This window comes from Electrophorus electricus, chromosome 8 (genome assembly GCF_041902795.1).
Source record: "Electrophorus electricus isolate QZ-2024a chromosome 8, ASM4190279v1, whole genome shotgun sequence".
NCBI classification, from domain to species: domain Eukaryota; kingdom Metazoa; phylum Chordata; class Actinopteri; order Gymnotiformes; family Gymnotidae; genus Electrophorus; species Electrophorus electricus.
Genome location: NC_137504.1, coordinates 25,294,256 through 25,320,802, shown reverse-complemented (window position 1 = coordinate 25,320,802; position 26,547 = coordinate 25,294,256). Strand labels below are relative to the sequence as shown.

Below are 26,547 nucleotides of genomic sequence, written 5' to 3'. Positions count from 1 at the left end.
ACACAGCATTCTACTTCATTCGTTCCATCAGAAGCATGACTTCACAAACTGTTTGGCATTAGATATCCAATCTTTAGCTCCAATTCTAGCTTGGATCTCACCACCCATGCTGTAATTGATTAACTTCATATGGCAATAAAGGCAACTCACATAGGGTCCCTCTGGCATAGGGCAGAAGGTAATGCCACACTCCAGTTCCCAGGTGCCCGCGTCCCGCTCCTTGATCGTCTCCAAGGAGAAGCTGAACCTGACGCTGTTGTAGCAGGCTCTGTAGGCGCATGACTCCTGCTTGTAGGACAGCATCCTCTCCTCTGACTGCCTGTTTCTGGAGCGCACCACACAGCCAGCCACTTTGAGATTTAAGTTCAGGCTCCCGTGGACCATGTTGGAGACCTGCCACAGGTATCAGTAAAACTTTCACCAACATGCTTCTCACATGCAAATACGATGGGTAGATACAATTTGCTTACTGGCCTTTGCCAGCAAACATCCAACACTCTGGCTTATAAGTCTTGGCCTATTCAAATATTGATCACCGTTTGGCCTATAGACTACTATTACATAAAACATATTGAACCTTAGGCTACAGGTGAAGAAATATCCTTAATTTGTAAAATTGTAAAATGTTTCCTTTTTACATCACACATTTCAGATGTTTCAGTGCAAAGACAGGAAAATCCCCTCTGGCCTGGTGTACTACCACAGTATTCACATGCGAAATGTCAGAATTAAAATCTATTTTAAAGTGTTTTATTTGTCTGGGTTTTAATTTAAACATGGATTCATGGGAAGATTAGCCATCATTGGAATACTCCAGCATCAAACCTACTCAAAATGTTTATTTGGCATTCAGAGAAGTTCACCAATGAGTCAGAGTGTTTATTTATCAAATACTTGGTTTTACAGTTTGCCATGTTCAACTAGATACCGAATCTTTGTAAGGGAGTCGATGTCCAGAATTTCGCATTTGTTTTAATTTGGTGTGGTAGGACAGCACAGTGCCAAACTATATGCACTAATCACAACATTCGTTTTGGCTTTCCTGCAACTCCTCTCCGAGTTCACATGCTCAGTTGCAGGGGAAAGTGCTGACATGCAGAATGACATTCATCTGAGCAGAGTGGTAGAATCAAACCGGCTAAATTAGATTTATAAGCATTCTGTTCTTTTAAAGCCTTTTGCAGTCTTGAATGTATGCCCTGTACAAGTGAAGGCATCTAAGACAGGTCTTTTTTAATCCTCTTAAAACCAAACATTTGACCAAAAAACATTTAAAGTTTAAAACCCTTTTAAACTGCTCTGAAGGTTTAAAGATTTAACAAAATTTGTTTTTGAGGTTTAACTTGAATGGAGTGTTACTTTAAGATGCCCAGTCCTGGAGAAAGACTTACCTCGGCATATATCATCCTGTTAGTCTGTACTTTGGTGCTAGGATCCATCGGTGACATGTAGTCCGGAGAGGCATACAGCTGCATATCGATGTAAAGTGGAGGAGTGGTTATGCTGTCTACAGGTCTCTCCGTAACTACAAATACAGTCACATACATAAACATATGTCTCTCTGTAACTAGAAACACAGTCATATAGATAAACACCGGTCTCCCCTTAACTCGAAACCCAAACATATAGATAAACCCAAGGTAATATTGCACACCTTTACCTCATGTTCCTCTTTTTACCTTTAATACAAAACAATTTAGGACTGTATGCAGCAAAGTAATGGTTTGCTTTACTCTCCCAGTACATATGGGCAGCATACCATTTCCACACTTTCTAATTAAAGTGACAGGAGTAAAAAAGAATCCCTGTGCATCACTACATTCACTTTCAAGAAACCAGTCTCAGACCACAGATGGACATGGAGTGATCAGGGAAAAAACTAAATACTGAGTGAGTCTAATATTATAATCAATATACAATCAATATATATAATCAATATCAATTATATTTATCCATTACAGAGGACTCAATTGGAGTAGCACAAAAGGAAAAAGATCAGTTTCAAATTATTTAAAAAAAAACTTACTCTCTAAACTATTTTGATTGGCTGTAGTGTTCCATGCAGCAAATTCAGTAAGGAACAGCATCCCAAAAAAAAAAAAATCTCTCAACATAATTTAGTTTTTAATCCTAATGCATTTGAAAAGGGAACAAAATGGATGGCGTTATTACCTGATGTGTGCCCTTTTGACTTGATCTCAAGCCTAATTGTTGGGCTGTTGAGGTGAATCTCTGTGTAGGTGATGCCTTTAACCTTGTAATAGTCCAGTGCCAACTCCTTGATTTCCTTGGCATTGTCAGAGATGTTCTTCATTTGTGGAATGAACATATCATTCAGCTGTATAGGGTTGTTGGTCTGAAGAGGAAAGTAGCACAACTTGGATGCAATGGGTAAAACGATCAGAACTTCAGCAAATTCATTATCTAGATTAAAAGCTGTAGAAACAATATATACAGGACACAGAAATCCATGTAAAATATTGAACCTTGAGGTCAGGTCATGTATGAATATTAATTCTCTTCCATCATATACTAAGCTTGGAAACAAAAACTTCTGCAATTTAAAGACTGTGTTTGAAATATAAATGCAACTGGGTATTAAATCATATTAAGGAAAGTAGCATAAATAAAAAACAAATTAAAAATATACTGCTGTGGTCATAATATAAAGATAAGCATATTTCAATTTACAGAAAAATTGCTCACCAGAAAATTAACTTTTTGAGCTTTGATTCTCCAGTAGGTTCCCACGGGACCCCTCAAGACCAGTTTCAACTCTGAAAGGCCTACATCCACTGAAACATTCCTGAGAAACAAGCCCATTCATTGTAGCTATGAAAACACTCAGCACCTTTCCCTCTGAAAGGGAATAGTAAATCTATTCCGAAAGCCCAAAGATCATGAGGTGACTTCAGTCTTCTAAACAAGGGACTCACCTGATTCTGACATGATCAGGAATATTGATGATGTATACCTCTTCTGGGGAATTGCCAATTAGGCAAGATTTAACAGAATGCTTTTCGGACTTCACTTGGAGCAAGCCCTTCTGACTCGGTGCTTCCCATCTGAGCTGGCATGCCGACAGCTGCATCATCCCTGTGTGAGGGCAGAGGGGGAAGGCTTGGTTTTGGCAGTTTTTACAAGCTCACTCTTTATTGAGATTAGTTAAATGCGATAAGCTGAAAATGTGAGATGGAGTGGGAGATGAATAGCTGTACCTCTTATTTCGCTAAAGGTGATGGAGAGTGGATCTTGTAGTGCAGTGAATGATGTAACCCCTCCAAACCTTTCAACTGCCCAGTCAAGAAGCTCGCTGCCCTGTTTGGCTGGAGCGTTCAAATGTTGCTGTTTATTGGGCATTGTCATGAACAATATCTTTGCATCTATTGCAGTGGTCACCTGAAAATCAGATGGTAAGGCCCTTAATGTACTCCATAATAGTTACAAGAAAAAAGGTTACAAGAAAAGGATCTAAGCTAGTCACAAATCCAACTGAACTAGACAATTGCATGATATTTAAATGATAAATTTGAACAAGTGACTCGGATAGACAGGGCTGTTCTTTCAACATTGCTCTGACTATACGTTCATGAGCCTACAGTACTTGACTTGTAATCGGAAGGTTGCTGGTTCAAGCCCCACCACTGCCAAGTTGCCAGTGTTGGGCCCCTGAGCTAGACCCTTAATTGCTCAAGTTGTACTCATTCATAATTGTAAGTCGCTTTGGATAAAAGCGTCAGCTAAATGCCATAAATGTGAATGCAATGAGCCTAGTTCATGGTTTAAGGGCATAATAATGACCAGACTTCCTCTTTGCTTCCCATAAGGAGCATTGATGTTTACTGACAAAAGTTTCAAAGAGGAGTCAAGATCTCATTTACAGACTTTTGCTTCATATTTGCTCAGTGCATTGAACCCTCGCTCCCTCAGTTCAATTCAATTCAAATTCTCTTTACTGACATGACAGTTAAAATCTGTTGCCACAACTGTACAATTTGTTATTGAAAATACAATTAATAAATAAAATAAAATGTGAATGAAACAAATGAAATGAAACAAATACATGTTCAGCATTTAGCTGACACATTTATCCAAAGCAACTTACAATAAAATGTTTTAGAGCAAATGCTGGTTAAGGGTCTTGCTCAAGGGCCTAACAGTGGCACCTTGGCAGCAGTGGAGCTTGAACTGGCAACCTTCTGATTACTAGTCAAGTACCTCAACCACTGAGCTACCACTGCCCATGGAACAAGAAAAACATACAAATAAATAAAGAGACTAGTAAACAATTAAACTGAAGTGAGTATCAATTGAGAATACAAAGGTTAAGTGTAATGTAATGAAAAATTACCAAGATAAATTACAAAAGGGGAATCAGAACTTCACTTCAAAATTGAATCTGTCTCAGCTCAGTTCAGTTTAAATTTGCTTTATTGGCATGACAGGTAGAATCTTGCCAAAGCTGTACAATTTATAACACTCACATTAATAAATAAATACATAAAATAATAGAAAGTGTAAGTATAATGTAGTCATTCAATTGTGATAAAATAATGAGAAAAAAAGACAAAAAGGACAAAAAGTGAAGTTGAGCAAATAAAATGAACTGTACAAGTGGATATGGATGTCTGTATATTAGTTTACTAATGCATGGATAATTTGTGGAATGGTGTGTGACAATATTATGGCAATTATACACATTGTTTTGTGGTGTCTGGGAATGTTTAGGGAATGTGGGGATCTTGTTGCTAATTTCTTATAGACAGGGAGTGTCTGATGGGTCTGTCTCTGTCTCTCTCTCTCTGTCTCTGTCTCTCTCTCTCTCTCTCTCTCTCTCTCTCTCTCTCTGATCTTAAATGTTTATTGTGGTAATATGTATATGGCTATGGTGCTGGCATTTTTCCTTCCTTTCCATGAACAACACGGACAGTAAAAAAGTAAAACTGCTGACTGATAAAGAATTTACCGCAAGTCAAGCAAGCATTACCTTATCAAAGTCAAAATAGTGGTTAATTACATAAGGGTACAAAGAACAAAATGACAAAAAATCATAAAATGACAATGTTGGCAAACCAACTTTTGCATGAAACTCTGTTAGGGGCAATGACTAAGGAATTACTAACAATTTTGATGGGACCCTTAAGACATGCCATGTGTGTTATCATTCGCTGTCATTTCAGCTGATGAGAAGAAAAATGTTTGGTGAAGACTCTGTGTTTTCTAAAACATCACTTACTAATAATACATCACGACCCTAATGTTAGGCTATGACTCAGCCTTCATCAATTATCCCTAGTTTCTGCTTTTTCTGTATTCCAGTAATGTAGCTAAAGGTAATACACTTTTACACCTCCACAAGATCTGTAAGGTATAGCTGCCAAGATTGGAGACTTCTGACTGATGTGCTCTGACCAAAAAAGAAAGACGGGAAATAGTGTAGACGCGCGTGAAACAAATCACGATGAAACAAAAAGCAGGGTGTGGGCATGCAGGGGTGAGGGCAGGGGTTAGGTGTGGGGGTTAGAGGTGGGGGCTGAAGAACAGAGGAGCCAGTTTGACAGGCATTTCTCTCTGTGGGCCACAGGGTCCCGTGGCAAAGAAAAAAGGCAAATCACTGCAAATGAGAGGAAGTGGTCTGATCCAAAGTGACCCAATCCCAAGACTATTCCGATAAGACTTCCTACCCCGCTGTGTGACTCTGTGTAAAGATGCTAGCCAGTGCTGGCTTACTGCACGACATGACCTAGACCTGACAGACGCTAACCAGGGTGGTGGGGGGGGGTCAACCACTGTTATCGCCCTTTGGGGGGTTGGGGGGGGTTGTTATGATCCTCTACTGAGCTATCTGGGGGGATGCTGAGAGAGCAGAGCAAGCCCTGATTAAGACAGGGGTCAGGGAACATCCCTCCCATATAGCTCACAGAACATCCTGTGCATGGTGTATCCTGGGATGCCCTCGTTTGAAGAGCTTGGAAACACCAATGATGAAAGGCTAAGACTGCCTGAGATGGATGTCTAATTTGGATGTGAGAATAAAGGAGTTAGTACAGTGTTCCTGGGTGCCTTAAGTCGACCACTCCAAACAGCTATTGCAATGAAATACGTCAACACCATGTGGCACGGTTTAGCGTTTACCCAGCCTGGCCTCTCCCAGCTCAGCTTATAAAGGACAGACAACACTAAAGAGACCTTCAAAGACCTGATCCTGCATCCAAATAAAGTAACGAACAAATCCAGCAGCCCTACTCAGCAGACATTGAAGCCTGGCTTTGCTCCTGGCACTGTTTAGAGTGTCTGCGCCATCTCCACTCTCAGGACTGTCTCCAGCCTCCCACAGCCTTAACAAATGGCTGTTCTAAATATATGTTCCTATGTTGGATAACACATAACAGGAATATAAAGAATGCCTTTGGGCCAACTGCCATTCTGTACATGGTGGAAAGGTAGAATGAAAGGTAAAATATTCTGAGTGTCATGAAAGCTAAACAGCATGGAGAGCAGAAATATGAGCAGAAACACATGAACTAAATACATATATTTATAAATATGAACATTTAGTGATATATATATTAGTAGAATACTAATACAGCTAATTGTTGAACATATGTATTTAGTGCATGCATCCATTATTCAACTGAATATGATATTTCTGTTAAATGTCTACCAGTTAAAATCTTACCATTCCTTAATGCAAATTGGTACTGTACCCTTTCACAACCCACTTACACACACTGGGCTTCTTGTTGCTGATAGTAGGATATTAGGCTGGTTTTCTCTTTTCTATCTTGCTATGTCTATATTCTGCATCATTCTTGACTCTGGCCTATTTACGTTTGCATGCGGACATGGGGAGAGTTCACAAAGCACTTCTGTAAGGTGCTCTGGACAAGGCCATGGCCAAATAAATGTAATGGAAATGCAACTGCATGATTTGAATATGTTTGGCCTCATATTTCCTCAGGGCTTAAAGCCATACCCGCCTGCATCGATGAGAGCCCATCTGCTTCACGCTGCAGTTGGGATATATGGCTTTCTTCTCAAAAGGGGTTTGGTGGTAAAGCAGGGTAGATCTGGATAGACACACTGTTCCTGCTTACAATCAGTGTAACAACATTATGAGACAGTGTGTGTGTGTGTGTGTGTGTGTGTGTGTGTGTGTGTGTGTATTTTCCCTTTCCCTTATTTTTGTGAGGGACGTTGTTTGCTACATACATAGAAAGTAGAGTTGCCCGAGGCGCGTAGGTAGATGGATTTGAAGTTATTCATTGTTGTGCTGGTGATGATGAAGGTAGAAGGAACAGCAGCAGTCACCGTCAGTATTGGGTATTCTGTCTGTAATTAAACAAGAGAACAAGGTGAGCGAGTATTCTCTTTAGCCTAAGTGCTGGAATAAAAAGAGGCAACATTATATGACAGAGGCAACATTGCCACATCCTTATAGATTATTAGCAGATGCTCATGAATGGTTTTCTTTGGTACTTTATACATTTTGAGAAACACACACACGATAATGATGATGGAACCTAATGTGTTACTCTGTAACCAAATGATAGATGAGCTGTTGTGGTACGAATAACATCTATTGGGCCTGGCCATCAACCGCAGTGCCAGTTGTACTTTTAGGCCAGGTGGCAGGAATTTCCAAAGGCGCTTTTCTTGCTATTGGGAAGCAAAAGAAAATCCGCTATCATATCAACAGTCACGGGCTTCCTGCGACTCCACCATTGTTGTTCTTCTGGGCAAGACGGGCAGGCACCCAGGCTCAGCGAAGCGTGCAGTGAGAGTTCTGCGCCCAGTCCACTCTGCTCTGGGTCCAGCTTATCCAGGCTCAACCATTGCTCCATTCCGGCCCCAGCCATTGCAGGCCCAGACGTTCGCACCACACCAGGCCCATATGCTCGCACCGCCCCAGGCCTAGACGCTCGCACTGCTCCAGGCCCAGATGCAGGCCCAACTGCTCAGGCCCCAGCCGTTCAGCTCCACTCTGGGCCTCACAGAGAGTGTCCTATTAGACCATGCTAATGTGAGACGGTGATGTAAACAGTAAATGGACCGAGTCAAATCCCATGGCCGCCATTCACATCCCCTTCCTACTATGTGGACTTAGATGACAAGCTGTTACTCTGAGACTACATGGGACTTGTATGTGGGGTGTACTGATGTCTCTGTGTGGCTAAAATATGACTGCGTCAAACATGAATTCATAAGCAGGACTTCTTTACGCTGTCCAAATTAGCAGTGGGGCTATGCTGAAACTGGTATCATCCTGCTTATGCTTAATGTAAGAGCAATTTAAAACTAAGGAAGGGCAACACTAAAGGTGATATGCTATGCTACAAATGAGTAATTTCAACAGCTCAAATATCCTGTTCGTAGAGCCCCCCACCCCAGGATGGCAAATCACAAGGCATCTAACGACATCATCATCCATGCTAGCTTCCCAATTATCACTATGACCTTCGACTGTCATCATCATCATCATCATCATGTGCCCTCTGGTGTCATTGGTCACATCAGTTGAGCTGGACAAATTGTGGATTAGCCACTGGAACAGGGAACTGGTGGGATTCACAGGACTCAGAGCAATAGATAAATGAAGATAACACAACATGGAAAACTCATGCTATCCTTCTCCCCAGCTAAGGTCCAAGCAAGTTAAATCATTAGAGCAGCACCTCAGGCAGCAAAAATGTGTAATTTACTGATCATTACTGCAAATTTGGACCCAGTACTGGTATTGCAAAATCCCATAATAGGCAAATGAGCACTCTGTATGTGTGTGTGTGTGTGTGTGTGTGTGTGCGTGTGTGTGAGAGAGAGAGTGTGAGTGTGAGAGCAAGAGAATTTTACAAATGTTATCAGCAGAATGCTGACCTTAGAGGCATTTGGCATATATGTTATAATGAAGGCATGTTGGGAAACTCATAACAACAACCCAGGCCAAACTTTAATGATGCCATGTTGGCCAATATGTTTCCAAAGTCACATGTTGCAACATACAAGTACACAATCACAGCATGGTTTCTTGTCAATACTGTGCAGCACATAAACTCTAGGGGAGAACCATGTCAAAGATCACAGGTGGAAGTCCTTGCATTTTTCTGTAGTCTGCCAACACCGACAAACAGCCATATTCCAGCACGAGCACTCTTGGAACAGTGGAAAAGCTCCCAAACAGCTTTCTTTATGGGACTGAGTAACACCCCTTCCACCCCACCCACTGTGTTCAGAGAGTGTGACAGCACACAGGGGAGACATGGGTGCCGGCTCAGGCTATAATGCCCCTCGGATGCCGCTGTGCCCATCCCATGCCAAGCGGGCGGCCTCGGGGAGGAGCAACCCCCGCTGCCTGCAACGAAACGCAGACTGTTGGGACCATGACACGGCGCACCACTCCACGTCCAGCAATCCAATCTAACAGCTCAATTTCTTCAAGAGCCTTCATCTGACGACGAAAGCGAGAGGGGCTTTGCGCAGCACCCCTGCAGCGAATCGATTGACAAGAGCCGAGCATGCCGCACTCTCTTATATAACATGACTTCATCAGGACAGGAGAGCCAGAGCTTGGAATGTTTCACGGAAGAATAAGCACAGCATCTGTTCACTCTAGGTCCCTCCAAAGCACCAGGAGAAGGTAGGATGAGATGAGATGGGAGGAGATGAAATGAGATGAGAGGATGGGGAGTTTACACCTTATAATTCTCTACTTCTAACTCCCAGGGCTCTTGGGTCTCTCAAAGAGGGAACTTGGGCCTCTTTTGATCCAGTGAACCTCAACCCTGTATCTGCCCAAGGTCTCTTAAAAGCACCATATACTCTACACCATGAAATGATTTAATGCTCCTCTGCAAGTCATAATGGAACTATCGTATCACTTTTCTAAAAACACAGGCACTACAGTTATAAGCAAACCATGGCATGCTCACATTACGAAGGCGGCTGAAACGTTAGCTTGTACCAGTACCAGTGTGTCCATCTGGGCTGGATCAGACCAAGGGCTCTCCGCCTCTGTGCCAGTGGTGGGGGGGTGGGGTTGTCTTCATCCTGCCAAATCCACTTTTAATCTCTTCTTACCACAGTGTAAACACTCCCACCTGGAAGAGTCTGCCGTAATCTTTCAAGTCCCGGCCAGGGTAGGATTTGCATGGAACCCCAGCAAATAATTCTCAGCCCAGGGTACCGAACAAATTACTCTCACTAGAGGTAAAATTAAAGTAATATCAAATGGAATTTGCATGAAATATGCATTCAGTATAATGTATAATGAAATTACATGGCATGTATATAAATGGAATGCCTCAAGTGTGCTGAAAGCTGATTTAAAACTGTGTGTGTGTGTGTATATATATATATATATATATATATATATAAAAGAAAAATGTATACATAAATATTAGCTAAGTAGTGGTAGTTACCTTGTTAGTTAGGTAGTTAGGTAAAGACTTAGAGACTATAACAATAAATAAAATATAAATAAGTGTATATGGGTGTACTGGGTGCCCCGCCCCAGTAGCTATATCCCTTTCTTCTGCTGCTCCAATTTTCATCATGAATATGAGCATTTTACCCTAATACTCTTACCCAGCTCTAAAAATCTAATTAAGAGACACAACTGGTCTTTTGGGCTCTTAATCCTCGTATCTGTCCTCAGTCGTGGCCCTCTTACGAGGGTACGAGGGCCCGTGCAACAGGCAGCACGTTCTTTCTGCGAAGCGTCTTATTAAATTGGCTGCTCCCAGCGCACGCCGGAACGCAGACCTGCTGCGATGGCGCGGGCTGTCAGCGGAGCTCCAGCCTCCCACTGAGAACAGGGATTCGGCGAGTGTCCCGCCGCGTGCAGCCCCACTTCTGTGCTAATAAACCTGATCCGTGGACATCCCCAGTGCGCTGTGTAGTCCGACATGCATTGTCCACTGTGCACTTACACGCTTACCTCACACGCAAGGACAATCAGGCAGCACCGGTGGCCAGCAGTGTGTTATTAGGGACGCATAATACAGGCTTATACTTCATGCGTCTTCAGTGGGGTGATGGTACGCGCGCCAAAACTGACGCAACTGTGGCGCTTCTGGTCGTGCACCACTCGAACTTTGTCAGTTGGCGCTATCCACGTTCACTTTTTTTTCCGGGGTATGTATTTTCGCCGACACCTGTAGTTTTAGAGAAGGGATGATCTGATGATTGCGCTAACATAACTGCATATGCACATGTATATATCCGCGAAACTTCATTCGGTGGTATGTGATCGCTCAAAGAAAGAGGACCGTTGGGCCCGTGTCTGCGCAAAGGCTCACGGTCAAACAGCTAACGCATAAGGCCAAGCACGTGATGAAAATTTAGGCCATTTTACGGCATTCAGTGAACATAAAACAGCAACATTGGAAATGCACAAACCAAATGACAGTCCTCGCCTGTACATGACAGCCGTTCGGTTTTATATCATGCATCCCAAAGGTCCTTCGTTATGATGGCCCATATTTTTATTTCAGACGAGTCGTTCTGTGAGCGCTCACCGTTATCTCCGAGCTCGAGGCTGGCTTACATTTAATTAGTCTCGCAGGAGGCAAGTTGTCAGATATGTCCACAAGTACAAAGCCCAAAATATTTAAAAAATAAATAAAAATAAAAGAATGCATACTTCTTACAGCCAGCTTTTAATTTTCCCATTTGATCACAAAGCATTTTTTCCCAGAACTGCCACGAGACAAGGCGGTCCGTGCGCATTGTTACTGAGGCGTCATTTGTAAGAAATATCGCTCGCAGTAATACGAGACAAGCGTCAATTACGCCGTGCAGCTCAGATACGACAGCGTCTTTCCTGAACTGCCCTGCCCTTAAAGAGACACAGAGCACTGATTCAGCAGAACCACTGAGCTGTGCATCCGTTTAAAATGCTATTAATTAGAAGTTGTATATTGGAATATAAGACATTTTAATGTGGGCTGGATAGGAAGATTTCAACTATGAAAAGCTAAAATAGTCTAAGATGCCATGCGTGCCAATTTCTCACATAAGACTAAAATCTAGTAATATTTCTACTCCCCGTATTTAGACTATGGGAAGATACAACTTTGTGGAGATACAACTATTTAAAAATAATTCTTGAGGTGCCATAGCTGTCTAGATCAGTAGTTAATAAGTAATCAGTCAATCAGTCGATGTTTCATTCTGTATTTAATAGGAAAATCTCAAGTGGGTGGAAATGACTGAACAGGAATGAAAAGTGGCACCAGTGACTTCTTGTTGTTTACAGAAAACAGCGCAGCCTACCTGGCCCCGCCCACCCACAGTCCTCTCCGACTCGCGCAGCGCAGCCCAAACAATGTGCGTTCGAGTGCTTGAGCGTTCGCCCGTGCTATTTTTGCTCCTGGGCTTTCAAGATACAATTGTTTTCCTTTTGTGCATTTTTTTCGAGTGCACTTTTTTTTTCAAGGTTTTGCTGATGCCTAACGGTTTCCCGTTATTCTTTGGTTCTCTCCCTAAGCCGGCCCGGCTCCACCGTTCCAGACTAGGCTCCTTGCCAACAGGGTACGCGGGCTGCCAGAGAGTGACATCAATGAAGGCTACGAGCCCCGCCCTTCAGCATCGCGCAGACTCGCCTCTTCCTCCCTACTCCATAGCAACCAAACTGCGTAGACAAGCAGCACTTGAGTTTTTCCTCAGTCTCACGCTCGCTCGCTCTCTCTCTCTTTCTCTCTCTCTCTCTCGCTCTCTCGCTCTCTAGATCTCGCTCTCTAGATCTCGCTCTCTAGATCTCGCTCTCAGCTCAAAACATTGTTCTTAATTCCTCCTCTGTACTGTACACGTACATCAGCTTTTGTTTGTGTTTGTTTTGGAAAGATCATAATGGTGATATTTTAGGACCATGCTGTGGGATCAGGTGACTGTTCTGAAGACACGGCTTTAAAAAGTTATAAAGTGCAAAACTAAAACAGTTCTCTCTGAGGAAGATGCACAGTTGACCATGAAACTATATCCCAAGCAGATCTGGGAAAGGACCATTCCATTCTTTTCCATGCAAACAGAACTACCAGAAAAACTAGTTTTTTGTCCCTCTCTCTCTTTTCTCCATGAGAACTCGGGCAATCCAGGGCCCAGAGTGGTGTGTTTCAAATGCCATGACCCTTTTTTAGCCATCCGCAAGCCCAGTCAGGGTCGCTTGGGATCAGGACATTCACACTCTCTAGAGTTGCCCAGGGCTTCAACTTCACGAGCCAAATTCTTTTGATTTTCTCCAGGGTTTGTCTTGTTTGCGACCTGGTGCACAGGGCCTGCTGGCAAGCTGTTTGTTTTAATGCGATTTCAGGATGCAATGCATGCAGTTCTGGTCTCTTTCTTCCCTGTGTAGACATTGTCTCCCTGCTCACACACTAGTGCTGGCTGTAGAGAGATGCCAAGCCAGTGTTCAACTGTGTTTCTCTGCTCAAGTTCAGTCTATGCCAGTGTCTCACACCACTTTGCAGGTAGAGAGGGAGAGAAGCAGTAAACTCTGGTAGTGCAGGCAGTCGCTGTGATTGTCACTCCATGCATAACTCACATGGAGTGCAAGTTAGTCACAAGATTTTTTTTTTTCATGCCTGTTCTCACCCCTGTTTTGTTTTTTTTTTACACCTGAACTGACTTGTCCAGTAGAAAGTTTGTCTGGCCATTGGCAGTTCTTCAGGTTTCCCCAGGTCTATCACATCTTCGTTTCATGAGGGGGTTGCAAAAATACTTCCTGCTGAGCTGGATCAGATGTGTTGGACAGGGAAATCCTGGTAGAACTCCTGATACAAAGTAGTACAGAGAGGGTGGGTCCTCAGGCCTTAAGTTATGAACGCATGCTCCACATTATCTGTTCAACTTAAGAGTGTGCTACGGATCCCCCAACCAGAAAGGTCTGGTTTCTTTCCCACACTCCCATAGTAAGCTGGGTTACTTCAGTGAGCCATTTTGCTCTCCGTTACGTCTGGGGCAGGCGCCGTTTGCATTAGGCTAACCAAGAGAGGCCACACTACCAGTCATCTGGTATCAATCTGGTATCATGTCCTGCATGCTCTGAGAAAACAAAGTTGTCCCCTCTAGAGCTCACAGGGTTTGTTTAGAAACTTGGAATGGGGGTATGGGTTTGAAGATTTCATGGCAAATCGTGATTAAGCATTGCAGATATGCAAAACAAGGTTTCTGCCCAGAAACCTTTTCCTGTAAGTTATCCTATAGTGATGGAGGTCAAAAGAACAAACCTTGATATACTGTTGCTAATATTTGCCAGATGTACTGAGAAAAACAAATAATCTTGCAAAAAAAGCTAGAATTTCCCTTATGAAATCATGTAGACAGCATCTCTAATAATTAACACTACATAAGATTCATATAGAGGTCAATAAACATATTAAATATGGTAAGAAATGTGTATCGACTTCACATGTGCTGAAAATCTGTTCTGCTCTACAGCTGTGGTGGAGGCCTAGGCAATGCAGTAGACCATGCTTCCGTTTAAAGGGCTAGCAGCTGTAGAATGCACTGGGGCATGCACTACGGCAGGAGCCCTGGAGCTGTCGCTGTGCTGCGTTTTCTCTCTTTTATGGATGCACGCAGGTCAGCTGACGAGGGGCTCCATGAAGCTGGTGAATGGAGCCAGATGTGGAGGGGAAAAAAAACAGCAAAGGTAGCAGTAGCTGCAGCCTGGTGCACAGACAAGTCGACTTACGTATAAGCTGAACTGCAGGTTCAGGATGTGCACCTCCTGCCCATCCTCTGTGAGGAAGCTGGTCCAGCAGCCTTCTGATATGTCGTGTACTTGGATCCTCTCCTTCTCTTCCTGATAAATGCCTTTCATGTCACAGACCAACTGGGGATCTGAAGAGACATGATGGATTTCACATTAATCACATCTCACCAGCTACTGGATATATACAGTGAATATAGAAGCCTTTAAAAAGGTTAAACAGCATAGCATTCAGCACTTTCACAATGGTCAGGGGTGGGGGTACTGTCTTATAAAGCAGTATTGAAGACCTCCTCTGAAGTAAACAGGTCAAGGGTGACACACTGAGAGCAGTATATCATAAACGCTTCTAAAAACATACCCTCTCTCTTTCTTTTCTTTGACAATTATGATGTGTGCTCATTTAGTGAATTCAAGAAAATGTCAGTCCAATAAATATAGAATGTTGAGAGCTATGTGCCTCACATTGTTTTAAAACCATTAGTCATCAAACAAACGTATTTTCTGTATATTGTGAATTTATTTTGTTGATCAAGCAAACTATCCTGCCAGTGGCCATTAAATATTCCCCAAGAAGTAAACCACGTCCTTCCTCAGGAAGAGACGGGTCAGGTGTCACTTCCTAGCCAATCAGCAGCAGGCTTGGTTCCTGCCCTGGCGGGACGCTGGCTGGTTGAAAGATCGAGGACATGATTGGCTAGTTATCCGTAACCCGTGGCACCAGCAGGCAGGCGGCATCATTGTTCTAATGACTTGGCCTGGATGTACTGTTGACTGGCTCCAGCCTGATGCCTTAGACAGCCTGTCTCCTGGGACTTGATTTGCCTATTTGTGTTTTGTTATGCCTATAAATAGGCATAATTCTCCTCACTGTGATGCTCTATGGTAATTTCTCCATGGCTCTGTGGCTGTGACGCTCTGTGGTAATTTCTCTATACCTCTCTCTGTGGCTGTAATACTTCATTTTCTCTAAAAGATTTCCTTATTAAAAAGAAAGAAGTAGGTAAGAAAATGAAGCTTGCCGTTTCCAGTTCCTTGTCTCAATGTGACGCTGTCTTTTCACCAGTCTTGGGTGAACTAAGCATTAAATCTTTTTTCCCCAGGTTCCCAAGACCAGCGAGAGAAGGATGAGCCAACAGGAAGTAGCCATGTTTGTGCAGACAACAGGAAACACTATGTTTAGAAGACTGCTGCTGATGGCGGTGGCCCTGGCACCAGCCCTGTCATTACACACTCATGCACTCTGAAGGTAGCACACCATTCTCTGTCCCTTACGGAGCCCACTTTCCATGTTCCTTATGCAAACTATGCTAAACTGCAGCCTAAACAGCAGTGGCTGAAGCAGCCCTCTGATTCACCACCCTACCTCCCCGTATGGGGCAACAGCCTGTGACTGCACTGGCCCATGAGTCTTAATCTCCATCGCTTGGGGATTTCAAGATGAGCTGTGCTCTGTCACATGGATCAGTCACTGAAGAGCTACACAGCACTCACACTGACTGGTGAACCTGACCCGGAAATGCCGATGTCACTAAACAGTCTTGTTAAATGGTTCCATGTTAAATGAGGTATTAAGACCCACTAGCCTCACTCTATCTAGTTTATCAGCAGCTCCAACGATTCTTTCCCATGCAAAGAGCTGCTTGACAAGGAGAGATTCCGTTTGGTCTTGTAGGCCGTGGGGGGTGGTGGAAGCGCTTCCTATTTCTCTGGAGTGAAATAATATGATAGCTGTCGCCATCACACACACACAAACACATCTCATACCTAAATTACACATCACGCACAATCCATGGAGGCTTCATGTGGCATTTTCTCTGTCTTTTTTTTTTCTTTTTTCTTAAGACTGTAGGTGCGTGTGCGTGAGTGTGTCTCATTTTCCTGTTTGACCCCCAGACCTTCATCTGAGCCAAAATACACACTCATAAGGGAGTCTCTACTGCTGCCAAATGGGTGTACAAAGTCAGTGAGTCATGGTATTGCTAAATGCTGAATAAGTACACTTACACTTACACTGAGCACTGGGATACAGTATAGTAAATACCATCCCATTGTGCATCGCATTGAACTTGAGAAATGACATTATGCATACATGGCTCAGGTCTGGTTTCTGCAAAATTTTAAAGCTACTCTCTTTGTCATTAACCAAAGCAGGATAAAAATCACCTGTTAGGAACAGATTTCATTTAGGCTTTTGAAAAACATCGCTAGATCCCAGACACCCTGTAGGTCATACAGATAGTCATGCTCCCTCTGTTAGTGTGCTCAGAGTTCCTAAGAATGCCATTATGCACTTGCACTTCCTGATTAGACTTTAAGAACGATACAGTATTAGTAGTACCGCACTCACTGGACAGAGTGGAATGCTTAACATGTTTGTTATTGCGCTGCAGATTAAAAAACTGCTGTGCAATCACATACTCAGCAGACTAAAGCAGAAGTGTCAACTTTTTGTTTTGAAAGTTTATCGCAGGGGCTACAAGTTAGCATATGAAGGGACCAATAACCTCTGAATGAAGCTCAAAGAACTTCCAGATACAAGGTAATGTTTTCAAGAAAGTGTCCTGAGCTGGCAACAAAAGACCCCTTCCTGGAAACAGTGACTTCCTTTATTGAGTCTCCAGAAATTCAGAGGCTGCAGGTCTCTCCTTAAATGGAGTGACCACAAGCTATTGTTTCCTCTTCATGAATAACGCTTTATCCAAGTCACTGATAAAACCACACTTGTCACTGGAATCGCACAGATTCACAGCATTCCATTCAGATCGTTCAGAATTTGGGCAGTTTTTGGGCCAAATGGATGTGTCCAATGTATGGAAAGAGCAATCTAATGTCAATGTGCTGACAATGGCAGATTTTGAGCAATTGTTTTGCTCATATTCATATTGAACTTTCACATGCAAATCTTTTGCAAAAATGAATTTTAGGAAGCACATACGCTTCCCTTCTCATGATCAGTTTCTCTCAGCAGAGACTACTGATGCATATGGCAAAGTTGCCTAATTAGTTTTAAGTACATTAATTATCTTTTGTAGCTTATGTACTAGGTTATGTACTACATGCAGTGCTCGGCTTTATTTATGATAAGTCTTATTAGTTATGCACACCATCATTAAACGACTGAAAGCATATCCCTTGAATTTCAGAAAGTACATTGCTCACATTTTCAAGCACCTAATCACAAGCAAGGCGTTCCACACACCAGACACTGAGCCATGACCCTACTGATATCAACTGCAACTCAAGAACGTTATTCAGAAGTGCTACACAAAAGCACCACCTAACACATTATTCTTTATCTTTTGATAATCATCAAGGACTCTGTCATAAATTTAGGAAGGGGTCAGGGTAACAGGGGGGTGGGTGGGGGGGGGGGGGTGATGAAAGTGTTTGTAGGCTGAGGGTGGGGGAGATGGGAGGGTGAAAGGAGGGAGGAGGGGTCAGGGAAAGAGGGAGTCAACAATACGAGGCCGGCCTCAGCTACACACACCTATTGTCCCAGTGCTTCCGTGGCCGCCGACCCAGGCCTAACCATCCACAGGAAGACAAACAAGTTCTTATCAGTGTCGTGCAGAGGCCCATGCTGTCCCCTGGCCTCTAACCCCAGCGGCTGCCCCTGCTCCTGCCTGATCAGAAATCCCCACTGGACCGTCTGTGTTGTGCCAAAATCTGCATAACATCTGAGATTAAAAACTGATCACGTCAGCATTCGTCACAACACCCCTGTGAAGGATGGTGTGTCCAGGCAGCTGGAGCAGGGCAGGTAAAGATGGCCCGGGTTTGTGGGGATCTGTTTAAGCTTCTGACAGCTGAGTGCTGGCCATCTCATCACATCATAAATTAACAGTGAACTAAATGTATAGGCAAGAAACTGCCGTTCAGCAGCACACATGCACACACACACACACACACACACACACACACCTCTCAAATGGGCAGATGTTTTTTATTTTGGCTGTAGCTACCTGTATACATGTGGCCATCAAGGCCTTGCTAAACTGACTTTGGCTTTTTATCCAGTCTAATATGTTCACCATCTGCATGTACACTAGGAAAAGCAGAGCCAGCTGGGGTTTTTTTTTTTTAGATGGTTTTTATTTATTTTTCCAGTGGGATCTGAAACCCATTATAAAGTGTCTTATCCTATACAAATACACAAAGCAACCTTTTCCTCATCCTTTTTATTCTCTCTCTCTCTCTTGCTCTCTCACTCTCCTTCCTTCTGTTTCAGCATCAGGCTACAATTAACTGTAATTCTGCACTAATCATAAAGGTGTCCAAATCTGTAACAGTAATGCAAACAATCACAATTCCAAAAACACACTCTCCCTCGTTCCTATTCCTGCACATGTTCTTCCAGCATTCTGTGCACCTTTTAAAATAACTACAGATGAGCCAAAACCCGTGAGATAGCAGCATGAGTGAAACACGAAGTATTTACAAATGAATTAGCAAATGATGAGCCAGTGCTAGAGTGTGGCTTGGGGAACCCATCTATCCTCCCTGCGTTAATTAGCACACGGCTCACAGAGGAAAGATTCATTTAGCAGAGGCTGTTAGCCTGTCCTGCCAGGCAGGTGGAGGCGACCCAGTCCCAGTGGGTAATCCCAATCATTCACATTTGATGTACCTTTACACTACATGTTTCCCATGGAATCAACATGGATTACGACTGCCTTAGCCCAGTGCTCCTAAAGCGATTGCTGATCTCTCTGACTTAAAGGAAGATTTATGTGCGTGCGTACCATAATGATTTTAGTAGAAAATAATGCAAAAGACTAGTGGCGAATGTATAAATTCTTTCGACTGTTTGGCATGGTAAAGCTGTGGTCTTTCTACAGAAAGGTTAATAAGTCTACGTGCTTTTTAACATAATTTTTTCTCCGGTGGATAAGGGTCTGCTGGCCAGCACTTGAAGGCTTTCAGGCAAGTTTCAGTAGAAACCACAGTGAAAATTAGGGCCTTCAATCAAATTTAATCAAGTTAACATTTCTCAGTTCTTCAGTAAGACATGTTTTAAACAGAACTGGACATTATTAAATTAAATTTCAAGAATCCTCAAGAATCTGATTTTTAGAAAACAAAGTGGTTTAGAATGGCACAAAAAATTTACAAGTAGCTGAACACGGCCATTGGAACGACTACAGAAGCTTGTCCCCTTGCATGTCAAGCCTGGAATTCAATTTAACAGAGCTACGTCAATGTCTCCTCTCAGAAGGCAAAAATAAATAAATACATAAAGTGAATCAACTGCCTTTGTTCTTAAAGCTACAGTACACATCCACTGATGTGGCTGTAGATAAGGGGCACAGGGTAGTGAGTGAGCTCAGTCTGTCTCTGATAAGAGCAACCTCACGCCAACACTTATCAGGGCAGACGGCCGCCACTGGCATGGCTGGTACTGGCAGGCTGGTGACAGCAGCGCAGAGTTATCTTGGCCAGCCTCTAATGAGGCATTCAGGGCTCGCGCCACCACTGGCTAGCCTGGGAGGCAAGCGGGAAGGGGGTCTGGAGCTCCCACCCCAGGGACAGTGCCCCCGTTCCAGGGGGAAGGGGTAGAGGTAAAGGCGTGAGTGAGAGCATGTTTGCCTCCCACAGCACAGAGCCCAGCCTGTGCCACCGTAGCCGGGTGTTGCCCTTTGTAGTTTATTTGTTGCTTTAACTTGAAAAGTTGTGCGTTTGGTTTGAGATGATGGGACGATGAGATGATCATCTTTTTAATGAGGAGGGAATTGGCTGTAATTTTTCCAAGAGACAAATGAAATGGTCCCGTCTAATTCGGCCTATGATGCTGTAGCGGCTGACGCCACTTCAGTGTCTGTTTCGTCCTCTTGGCTCACTGGGTTTAATGAAGAGTTATAAGGGGCTGGTACTGCATCGGGTCACGAGGTGAGATTATTGCGAAAATAGCTTTCTCCCAACACCCAGAATAAAAACCTGCCAGATGTTCTATGCTAATGTGAGTTCAATGGGAAAATTTTAGAGCTGAACCAGTTTAAGGCACGGTGCCTACAACAACAGGCCTAATTAAAATGATTGTCTTGTTAACATGTTATGTCAGGGGAAATTACACTCGTGGGAAATTTCCACTGTGCACCACATGAACAAAAAGAAGTGCATTCTCCACCACCTTTCTTATTTATATAAAGACAAATACCAACCTCTACCACTTCTGTCTGCCAGTGACGAATGAAAAAAAGCTCAAGCACTAACAGATTCAGATGGTCTGCACCAAAACCAGAAAGGATGAGGGGAAAACAAAGAACGGCAGTCAAGTCAGAGGGAGGAGGGTGTAAAGTGTGTGTGTGAGTGAGGAGGAGGAGGGGGTGTGTGAGGAGCGGGGGGGGGGGTTGTTAGTTGCAATTGCGAGATAGAAATCGGTCTCCAGGAGCGACACGCGGTCGCGTCACTGGGTCTCCCTGCCACTCTGTCTGCCGGGGCGCGGGGCCGGGGCCACGGCTGGCCGGCCTCATTCCAGTGCACGGAAGTGCTTTATTTATCCTGAACACGCCATATTTAACACACAGGGAATTTTCCGCTCTCCCACTGACTGACTTGTTTCTTTGCTTTTCTTTTTTTTTTGCACATCTGAGGAGATGGCCGTCGTTTCTCCGCCTCTCGTGCTCCCGTTCTCCCGTCTCCCTGGCACTTTGTTTTCTGTCTCTGTGCAGTGGCTATACTGTTCCGTAGAGCCGTTACACAACGGCTCTTTCTCCTTTCTCTCCCTGGACATGCCCATCCATGTATGTCACCTGCAGGGTGAGCTGTAGGCCTCCAAAGGCTATAGCTTCACCACCACAGATTCCTACATCTCTCTCACATGCGCACACTTTGTCTGTCACTGTGCTCTCACCTACGCACATTTTCTCTCCATCTCTCCCACTTTGTCTCCTAGACACTCTTTGTTATGTGCACGCATTCTTGCACCCCCCTCTAGGTGAGTTAAACACGTGTGAACATTGCGTGACTCTTCTGTGCCGTGTTCCCAATCATATTTTTCATCTAAATGATTGCGTAGCCAGAGTTCTGGAGTTGGCAGCTGTGTGTTGGGCCATGAGTGTGTGGGCATGGGCTTCACTCAGGGAACTGAAGGGGGTTGCTAATGCAAACCAACCCTTCCGCCCCAGGAGTCTCCCTCTCACCCCCACACCGCGTAACCGCGTAACTAAACAGGAATACATTCATAACCCTTTCAGACTGTCTGTATAAAGGCTTGATCATTTTCATCATGAGGTCTCATGCTGAATATCTGCATCAGTATTTTTTAAAAGCCAACTCTGTTGTCCACTATGACTCCATGTCCAAGCTGTAAAAGTATCATCTTTTACCCAACTGACCAGAGAAACAAATAATGCACTTTTTACTCTTTTAAACATCGGCTCTGTGAATGTAAGGGTTATGTTTTGGAAGCCAGCTTTTACCATTAACCTCTGTGAATGACTCCTCCTCAACCACTGAGATCATCCCTCCACAGCCCTGCATATTCAACTCCTATCAAGCCCCATTCATCCCCACAGCCCTTTCCTCAGGCAGCATGCAAATACTATATGTGCTTCACTATAGGTTGTACAGCTGTTTCTAAATCACTTTTTACCTATACGAAAAACAATTTATAATTTGGCCCATAGTCAAGAATTTGACATAAATACACCCAGTGCACGCCCACTGCTGAAAGAACAGAGGGTTCTTTCAGATATGGAGAGGTATTAATAACAACATTGGTTTCCTCATATTGAACTGAATTTCCTTATGTTACATTTGCAATAAGAACAAATCTCACACAAAAATCTAATTAACCATACATCAAATGCTCAAAATTAATAGTGTCCCAAGGAATAATAATGGAGTTTACAAAAGACGGCTGATTCTTTAATGTCACCCAATATCTAATATTCTGTAATGACACTGAATATCTAATATTCTTTAATGACACTGAATATCTGATACTCTTGTTCAAGGCTTTGATCCACTGGCAACATCTTGTTTTCTCCCAGTACACCTAAGCCAGTTAATTGTCAACCAAATTTATAGGAATTGAATGTACTGCAAGTCAAAATCGGTCACACCATGCACAACCTGCATGTTTTACACTCCTTGAACCCTTTTTAGATAACAAAAGATTGCTTAACAAATAACAGATGTGGGAGTAACTACAGGATAAGTGATCATAACAAACCAGAATGTCCCACTCTCTAATATATATATATGTATATGTGTGTGTGTGTGTGTGTGTGTGTGTGTGTGTGTGTGTGTGTGTGTGTGTGTAAAATGTGTCAGTCATTTATTTCTTTAAGAAAACTCACTGGGGCAGTAGGGGAGAATCTCTCCTCTCAACAGTGAAAACTGCTGCAAGGAAACTTCTAGACTATCAGAGAAATGCCTGCAGGGTGACATTTTTGAACAAATGTTCACATTTCTCACCAAAACTCTTTCCTCCTCATGCTCTTTGTATACCCTGCCCTTCAAATATTTGGGGACATCCTACCTTTTGTTAATGTTCTGTGTTATGTTTGATTTTCAAGAACAAAAAATGTCTGTAAGTGTTTTGTTAACATAAAACAGCTATTTACTAGGACTTTTGGGTATATTTGGCAACACTTGGGTTCTTGTTCATTAAGTGTCTTTCTGTGAGGAGCTGAATAATAATTTGACATTTTTATTTTTTCCAAAAGCACTCATACATCATTGCGCATCTCTTAGGAATGCATGTGGGAAATGGCTGTTTTTATCTTTTTGTCCCAAATACGTACATGGTTTCATAATAAACATTTGTCTTTAACAGGTTAATGTTATGCAAACTGACCTCAAAGAACCCAAGAAAACAGCATCCTTTATAAAAGTTGTCCCCAAACTTTTGACATGCAGAGTCTCTAAGAACTTTACAGCTGATAATGCTGAACAATGCTGCCTGCAAACAAAAGCATCACCGTTACACATGCAGCTCGCCTCTGATCCCACTCAGAGCTTCACTGGACTCCCTGCTGAGGTGACCAGCACCAGTCCTGGAGGGTTGCACCTCAGCACGGTTTGGTGTCGTCCCTTCTCAAACCCACCAGATCAACTCATTCAGCTCAGTTATTTACCAGATGTAACAGGGCAAATCACCAAACTGCGACAGAATAAACCAAATCCTGCTCCTGCATGGCTCAACAAAGTCTCCTAGTGCAAGAACTGTTACTAACACAGTTTGAAAAATCCAAACAGCTGTTATAAACCCACAACCACCCACCACCATTCTTGTTATGAAATATGTCAAGGAAACGCGATTAAGTAGTTGTTCACCCTCATGCACAAATCTTATTTATGTATATACTTTTCAGTCTGCAATAAACGAAAACAGCAACAGTAAGTCAAAAGTCATTCAGACACAAAGTACCCTACAGTAAGATAATGAAATATTAGCTGTAATATTTAAAAGTTTTAATCTTGCCATACCGCAAATTCTTATCATATGCCAAGAAAAAAAAAAAGATGTTTACCAAAAATAACAACAAAACGTTGATTATTAAACTCCCAGCATGTTATATTATTATTCTCCAGGTGAAACATTGCCGAGAGCACTTGAAACACAAATGACAAGCGGTTGTGGCGTTACCTGAGGCTGCAGTGCTGAGGCACATCAGTAAAGCCAAAAGCGCACCGACGCTCTCCATCTCTCAAGCCTATCTGTCTGCAGTGAAGATGAAGATGTCTGTTCTCTCCGTGCAGAGTGGGTTCCCCGCGCAGCAGATGGACAGTCCTCAATGTGTGTGGCTGTGGTCTATTTCAGGGGTTAATCACGGCAATCGAGCCTTGACACTTCCTGGCAGTGTTGAAAAGGAGGCGGGCGTTAGCGGGAAAATCTCCAGGGTCTCGTTTGAACGGATGACGATGGCAGTTGCCTCTTCTTACAAAAGACTAGTTGAGAGTATTGAACTCTGAAAGTTGTTTGCTAGACGTCTATGTGGAGTGGGCTACTAACGCTACATGCCAAAAGTCTGGACCCAAGTCCATGGCGAATGTTTACCAACAAAGCTGGTTTAGGAAAGAGTTTAGACAGGATGCGCAGAATGTCGGTGGGGGGTTTGTAGGTTAAGACAAATCTTGTACGTTGGGTATAACGTACAGGTTTTAGCATATATTTAAATCATTGTAAATCTTATATTCATATTTTCCCCCTTTTGTAGACGCAGTTAAACCTGACGTCAAGCGGTAATGGAGCGAAATTCAATCTTTGTTATGCTGCTTTCGGTTATTTTAATCTTTGTGCTAAAAAGCTCGATTTGTCCAGGTTTTAAGAGCGTTTGGTTCGCCGGTATTGAAACGTCAGGGCTTATTTCCTGGACAATAACTTCTGGCTGCTCATGCGGAAGCGGCACGGCGTCGCTCTCTTTAAATAATATCTCAAAGCGAAAGTCAGATAAGAACTTTGACTGATATTAGCCATTGATTCATGCAGGGCAAAAAAACCTATTGTAAACTGTCTGTCACAGTCAGAAAGGGAGGCTGAGTCTTTCCCAGCACACTTGCGATATTGCGATGCCCTGACTACATTTTCCACAATTGTGCGACCGGAATGCGCTTCTAATATGTTCAATTTAATATATGTTCAAGTAATAAGGAATAACATAGCCAACTTTGCAAACTGAGACATAATATCACATTTCTTGCTGCACATTACATTTCCACAAACAAAACTGAAATGAAAAGCGACTATTTAGGGAAAAATAAATACATTAAAAAATAAAGATACCCAGTCCGCACCAACATGCTAAAAACATACGTTAATATCCAGTAAATTAAGTACCATTTATACTTCATGAGTTTAAATATGTAACCTTATTAAAATACCGGTTAAGATAAATTAACATTGTATCAGATAATGACAACGGCTAGCTAATTTGCAACGCACACGGCAGTTAAAAGCTCAGGGTAACTTTACCAAAAACCATTAAACGAAAACTCACTTTGTAGGACAGAGTTCCGTTCACCGTACTTCAGTGGTCAGTTGAGAAAACTTCCTCACGTACTGAACTGGCCGCACCTCCGCGCGGATGACTGTGGCCCAGCGCTCGCGGTCCTCCCACCTGGAGCCGACGTTCGCGTCGCCGTTTCACGTCACTCCTGCCTGTTTGGGAGGCGCGGAACGACGGCAGGCCGAGTTCAAAGCCGGGCGCAGACTTGTTCCCTGTATGAGACATTGGAAATAAAAATAGACTACATACCATTGAAATTCACTGTCTTCGTCTTTTCTGTGACATATAAATAATGTGGGTTATATTCATGCTTTTCGCGATATCTGTCAAATGGCAAACGTATACTGGTTTATTCCGTACGCTAATTGTTATAATTTATTACGTCTCTAATGGTGTCTGTCCCGTAGGCATGTGGTCTGTCTTTTGCATGACACTAAACTACACGGTGGTCACGAGTGTGTCTGGCTCTCTGTCAGCTCTATGTTAATCATGGTGTAAAGCAATTAAATTCGACTAAGTAGCCTGAAATGATTATTTTCCGAATTTTTTTTCAAAATGCTCGTGTACTGCATGTTTTATTGGTTTTACACACACACACACACGCACAGAGACAAACGATAGCGTGAAGTTTCCCGTTGGCGCGCGGTAAAGTGTAAAGTCAGTAAGGTTCAATAACAGGAAGCGATCCACTGACGGTGTTGGTGGTCGCGGTCTATCTTCGTGTGCTGACGCGGTCTCTTGCATGGCTCCGTTTGGTTCCATGCCATCAGCACATCAAACAAAGGCAAAGTGCCCGCGCGCCTGCTCACTGTATTTCCTTATGGCTCTCCACGGGGCCTCTCAAGAGCGCGAGCAAAAGAGACGCGCTTGTATGGAGGAGGTATT

At 43.2% G+C, this 26,547-nt stretch overlaps 1 protein-coding gene across 3 annotated transcripts in view; it reads right to left on the bottom strand.

Moving 5' to 3' along the window:
- Positions 1-25,874, bottom strand: part of eng (endoglin) — a 32,163-nt gene extending 6,289 nt beyond the window's left edge. Inside the window, exons 1-10 of one of the 3 annotated variants that reach the window (XR_003411720.3) lie at positions 25,654-25,874; positions 24,303-24,509; positions 14,690-14,838; positions 7,213-7,332; positions 3,219-3,399; positions 2,937-3,096; positions 2,707-2,806; positions 2,173-2,356; positions 1,392-1,525; positions 151-393 (exon numbers count right to left, since the gene is read on the bottom strand). Coding sequence is in view for 2 of the 3 variants with exons in the window: in XM_027025838.3 (XP_026881639.2) it covers positions 151-393; positions 1,392-1,525; positions 2,173-2,356; positions 2,707-2,806; positions 2,937-3,096; positions 3,219-3,399; positions 7,213-7,332; positions 14,690-14,838; positions 24,303-24,360 (1,329 nt within the window). In the remaining variant the exon portion in view is untranslated. The remainder of the gene's footprint in view (positions 1-150; positions 394-1,391; positions 1,526-2,172; positions 2,357-2,706; positions 2,807-2,936; positions 3,097-3,218; positions 3,400-7,212; positions 7,333-14,689; positions 14,839-24,302; positions 24,510-25,653) is intronic. The other 2 variants (XM_027025838.3, XM_081719711.1) reach the window with 2 other exon arrangements.
- Between the last annotated feature and the right edge of the window lie 673 nt (positions 25,875-26,547).